Genomic DNA, 6,041 nt, shown 5'->3' with positions numbered 1-6,041 from the left:
AAGGTGATAGCTACGCCTCAAGGCAGTTGAAGGAGTACGAGCAACACTATCCAACACACGATACGGAGTTGGCAGCGGTGATCTTTGCGTTAAAAATCTTATGCCATTATCTTTACGGAGAACGATGAGAGATTTATACCGACCACAAAAGCTTAAAGTATTTATTCACTCAGAAGGAGCTCAACATGAGGCAGCGTAGGTGGTTAGAACTAGTGAAAGATTATGAATGCGAAATCCTATACAACCTGGGAAAGGAAAACGTAGTTGTTGATGCGCTAAGTAGAAAGATTTATGGAATTCTAGCAGCATTAGTTGGAATAGAAAAGCTGCTACAGCAGGAGCTGATCAGTGCTGGAATAGAAGTAGTCATCGGTAAGCTGGCTAACCTGTCCATCCAATCAAGTCTGTTTGAAGAAATACAGATTGGGCAAGGGCATGATGACACATTAGTAGTACATATGGATGTAGTTAAAGAAGGCAAGGCCACAGATTTCTCAATATCACGGCAGGGGTTATTGACATATAAGGATCAGGTATGCTCGCTAAATGATCAAGGGATTAAGATGAAGATTTTAGAAGAAGCGCACAATACCCCATACTCAGTTCACCCAGGGTCGACCAAAATGACTCACGGTCTTAAAGCACTATATTGGTGGCCAGGAATGAAGAAGGATGTAGCAGAGCATGTGTCTAAATGCCTAATATGCCAGCAAGTGAAAGCAGAACATCAGCGGCCTCCAGGCTTATTCAAACCACTTAGCATTCCAGAATGGAAATGGGACGATATAGCCATGGATTTCGGGACGGGTTTGCCACGTACAAGTAAGCAGCATGATTCGGTTTGGGTAGTAATAGATAGATTAACTAAGTCAGCTCATTTCCTGCCTGTTAAGACTTCATATACCGCATATCAATACGCTGGCATTTATGTTCAAGAAATAGTATATTGCATGGAATCCCTAAGACAATAGAATTTGATGGAGGATCAGTGTTTACATCGAGATTTTGGGGAAGCTTACAGCAAGCCATGGGTACTTAGTTAAGTCATAGTACAACATTTCATCCTCATACAGATGGTCAGTCCGAGCATACAATACATATTTTAGAAGATATGTTGCGCACTTGTGTACTTGATTTCAGAGGATCATGGAGTAAGTATTTTTCGCTAATAGAATTCTCGTGCAACAATAGCGACCAGTCAATGATTGGGATGGCGCCTTATGAGTTACTTTATGAAAGGAGGTGTCGATCGTCGTTACATTGGGATAAGGTAGGAGAAAGGCAACTTCTTGGTCCCGAAGCTGTTAGAAAAGATCAGGATGCAGTAGCGCTGATTAGAAAGCGTATGCTCGCTGCTCAAAGCCGTCAGAAAAGTTATGCGGATGCCAAGCGGCGTTATGTGGAATTCAAAGTCGGAGATCAAGTCTTCCTAAAGATATCTCCTATGAAAGGTGTTAAGTGGTTTGGGAAGATAGGCAAGCTTAGTCCTCAGTTTATAGGTCCTTTTGAGGTATTGGACAACGTGGGAGCAGTTGCATATAGATTAGCCCTGCTGTCAACTCTAGCAGATAGCCACAATGTGTTCCACATCTTGATGCTGCATAGATATGTGTCAGACCCATCTCACATCCTCAAGTACGATACAATAGCACTCCAAAAAGACTTGAGTTACGAGGAACAATCGGTTAGCATCCTAGATAGAGGGATGAAGGAGTTACGGTAGTAGTAGTAGTTACACTGATCCACATCTCGATGTTGCGTAGCATATAAGCATAGTTTTAATAAAACATATAATAACATAAACGTGAGATGGGTCTGACACATATGATATGTTTATGTTATTATATGCTATGATATGTTTATGTTATTATATGTTATGTTATGATATGTTAGGATATATATGAATATGTTTTGCAGTCTTTGGGGCTCGTAGTTGCTTAGCTAGCTAACCTCAATGTATTTTGAGGCTCATAGTTGCTTAGCTAGCAAACCCCAATGTTTACCATGGACATGGGTTAGAGTTGTGATATATGTTTTATAGTATATGTTTTGATATGGTCATACATTATGTTTTATGTTATATGACTGTTTAGTATTTTCCTTGTTGGGCATTAGGCTCACTCCTTTATTTTTAATGTGATGCAGGAAAATAGATATGGAGGCGGAATGATTCTTGGTAGCTTGGCTTGTGTATTAAGGATGAAGGGATTCGATGGACTACGTGACGATTCGAGGACAACATTATTTTTAGTCTCTTTAAATGATGTCTTTAGGTATTTTCCGCATTTAGCTTTGTAAACAACTTTATTTCATTTAAACTTATGTTTTATTTTAAAACAATGGGATCCCATTCCTCTCATTTATGTATTTCAATATTTACTTTGGAGTTTTTAATAAAGTTATGAATCTTCCTTATGTATGTTTTTAAAAAAATAGTGGCTATGTCTAGTAGTTTTTTAATGATCCAAGGTGTTAGAAATAGTTAGGTCATTACGCACCTACATACCAAATTTTTCTGGTCTTCCCTCTTGTGAGATCCCCTGAAAACTAAGCTTCAAACCAACCCTAAACATCATCCAAACATGTCATTTAACCCCAAAACTTCATCCATACCACAACGTCATCAAAACCCAAGAAAACTTTCTCATAAACTTCCATGAATTCTCACAACTAACATCAAACTATAAACTCTGTAAAAGCTTAACAAAAATAAAGGAAACTTAGGATCAAAGCTTGGAGAATCATTACCTCAAGAACTCAAGAGCTTCCTAGCAATCCCCAAAGCAATTCCTTAGCTTAAACTTCTCAAATCCTAGATTTTCACCAAAGAAAATCAAAGAAGAGAGCGGGAGAGAGATGATCGAGTGAGTGAAGGAACCAGCCCCTGCTTTTGACTTAATCTTCTACAGCCTTCTGGTTTTAAACATATCCTAAGGTCAAATGACCTAAATGCCCCCAAGCCTATTTATTTCCTTTTCATGCCACCAAGGCCAAAATCTTCATTTCCCGACTATCCCGTTAATTATAATTAATGTCCTCGAATTCCCATTATTCCCAATACTCTCAAATGTTAATAAATCATATCCCATTACCCTTTAATTCCCAGTAATGATCTAATCCTCAAATCACCCCAAGACTCACCCCGAGCCCCGAAATTAACCCCGTTAACACCAGACCGATAACTTGCATTCAAAGATCGTCTCATGCTGTATGGCTGGAACAAGTCCACATTATAATGTGGTCTTATTTATAATTCACCCACATGCATGAAAATACACAATTACACCCTCAACATGCCAAATTACCAAAATGCCCTTATAATAAAATGTGGACCCATATGCATGCATTTATCATCATATAATTCACATAAACATGCATATAATCATTTAATAATATAACAAATAAATTATGGCCGTTCTGACCTCCTAATCAAGGTCCAAAACCTTATTAGGAAATTTTGGGCATTACAAAAACCAAGAATTTTCTGGGTCGAAGGGGGGCGCGCCACGACCTATATGGGGGGTGCCCCGGCGCGTGTGGCTCTTCTTGCGAGGGATGCTCTCTGACTTGGGGAAAAACCCGACTTGCTGAGCCAAGTCGCAACCCTCCTGGGAAGTTTAGTCTTGGAAGTATTTCAAGCGTTGTTAGTGCTCGGGGATTCGAACCTAGGTGTTCGGAAAAATTTCTACTACCCGGTTTAGTAGAAATTGAGGTTCTGAAGGCTAGTTTTGTTTCCAAGGTATTTTATTGTATTTGGAAGTCGATGGATATCAATGGCCTTGTGACTAGGTTTTTCGCCAAGGGCTCGAGGCTAGGGACCGTGCTTTGAACCAGTTCACCTTCTCCGCTCGGAATCAAAGGGAAGACAAATGCACTCGGTTATGTGGCTATGTTGGGACTAAGAGTTCCCTATATTTGTATACAATGTTGTATGATTGTATTATGCCATGTGGACATGAGATAAATTGCCTAAGCGTGCCGAAGTTAATATTAGCGCACAGGACGCGACTCGGCCACTGCTAGCTAAGGTTAATTAAATAATCACTGAGCTTGGCCTAAGAGAGCCAAAGTAAGTGGGTTGAACACTAGGGTCGGCCTAAGTGAGCCGAAGACAGTGGGTTAAACAGAGTGTGCGGCCTATGGGCTTCAACCCTAATTATTGTATGATATGTCTACTGTTGTTAATTTGATGAATATGATATGTTGAGTACCTAGATGGTAGATTGTTTATTTGTCAATTGTTATCACTGATTATGTGAATGCTATCGACTGCTGAATATCTGGTTATGCTTAATGAATTATTTTGTTATTGATATTGATCATGCTACGATGCTATAGTTTTCTTGTTGGGCCTCGGCTCACGGGTGCTACGTGGTGCAGGTAAAGGCAAGGGTAAGATGGTTCAACCATGGGTTGGAGAGCTCTGGGGGCAAAGTGTACATTGTCATCTGTTCGACCGCCACGGTTGAGGGATTGTGCAGGGACGGAAACCTAAAATGTGTATTTTTCCATTAGAGTGGCTTTGATTATTTATAACATTAGGAAATTTTGTAAATATGTCCTCTAAACCATGTTTTGGGATCCCATGTACTAAACATTTATTTTGATGAAAGTTATTTGTTTATGACCAAAATCTTTTAAACCTAACCTGTTTATGACTTTAGATTCACATTTTTTTTAAATGACTTGATTAGCAAGTCTTGCACTACTTTAAACACACAGTGTACAATCTTGGTTATCCAGGGCGTTACAGAAATACTTTAACCACAGTAAATGGCCCTGACCATCTCAACTTAAATTTTCCTAGAAACAACTTCAATCTAGAATTGAACAACAACACTTGCTACCAGGTTGAAACTCCTTGCGAACAATATTTTTATCATGCCAAGCTTCTATACGGTTTTTATAGATCTTGGCGTTGTCGTAGGCTTCATTACGTAACTCTTCCATCTCATTCAGCTTCAAAGACCTATGATATCTTGTTGTTGTGGAATCCATATTCAACTCCCTCATTGCCCAGTAAGCTTTATGTTCCATCTCCATCGGCAAATGACATGCTTTACCATAAACTAACCGGTAGTGCGACATGCCAATATGAGTCTTATATGTAGTCTTGTATGCCCATAATGCATCATTGAGCTTCTTAGACCACTCTCTTCTTGATCTATTGATTGTCTTCTCAAGGATACTTTTGACTTCTCTATTTGACAATTCCGCTTGACCATTAGTTTGAGGATGGTATGGCAGAGCAGTTCTATGATGAACACCAACACGAGCCAGCAAGGCATCCATCATCTTGTTAAAAAAATGGCTACCTTGTCACTTATTAAAGCCCTTGGCATGCCAAAAATTGGTGAAAATATGCTTATGCAAGAATTTAAGTACCACCTTGCTATCATTTGTAGGTGTTGCAGCTGCTTCCACGAATAATAATAGTCACAGCACTCAGAACCACCATAACAATCGCAACAATCTCTATAATGACTGAAACCATGGAAATAACCAAGGCAACCAAGTAGAGCACCCCATCTGTCCTAAACGCTCGCAAAGACACCCAAGAGAATGCTAAGTCGGCACCAATAAATGTTTTAAGTGCGGTCAGGTTGGGCATCTGAGGAAGAACTGCCGGTAATGGAAGGCGGGACAGAATAGTAACAACAATCTTGTGACAGCACTGATTTTTTCCTTAACTCAGAATAAAGCAGCCAACAGCAACACTGTAGTCACAGGTCAGCTCCCTATATCTGGTATGATGTGTAGAGTCCTTGTTGATTCTGGAGCGACTCACTCCTATGTTTCCATGAATATGATTGGTATGTCTTATAAACGGTTTGAGCATAGTTTTAGTACAATGTACCGTTGGCAGACATGATGATGTCAACTAGGTGGTTACCATCAACGCCTATAATGATAGAGGGCTGGGAGTGTCCAGCAGACCTTGTAGTACTGAGTATACCAAATTATGATGTCATACTTGGCATGGATTGGTTATCCAAACATGGGGCGATGATATCGACCAGAAGAAGGAGAGATCTTTTCCT

The 6,041-nt window shown here is 39.8% G+C and overlaps 1 protein-coding gene across 1 annotated transcript; it reads right to left on the bottom strand.

The window, feature by feature from the left end:
* Nucleotides 1–4,815: 4,815 nt before the first annotated feature.
* LOC133779551 (uncharacterized) lies at nt 4,816–5,292 on the bottom strand. Its single transcript, XM_062219500.1, has one exon. It carries the CDS (start codon nt 5,290–5,292, stop codon nt 4,816–4,818), a length of 477 nt encoding a protein of 158 aa, XP_062075484.1.
* Between the last annotated feature and the right edge of the window lie 749 nt (nt 5,293–6,041).

Source organism: Humulus lupulus, chromosome 5 (assembly GCF_963169125.1).
Source record: "Humulus lupulus chromosome 5, drHumLupu1.1, whole genome shotgun sequence".
NCBI lineage: Eukaryota > Viridiplantae > Streptophyta > Magnoliopsida > Rosales > Cannabaceae > Humulus > Humulus lupulus.
Note: the sequence above shows the minus strand (reverse complement) of the source record. Positions and strands in the feature narration are given on the sequence as shown.

Coding starts and splice junctions, on each gene's coding strand:
- LOC133779551 (XM_062219500.1), bottom strand. CDS start 5,292: ATGGATGCCTTGCTGGCTCGTGTTGGTGTTCATCATAGAACTGCTCTG.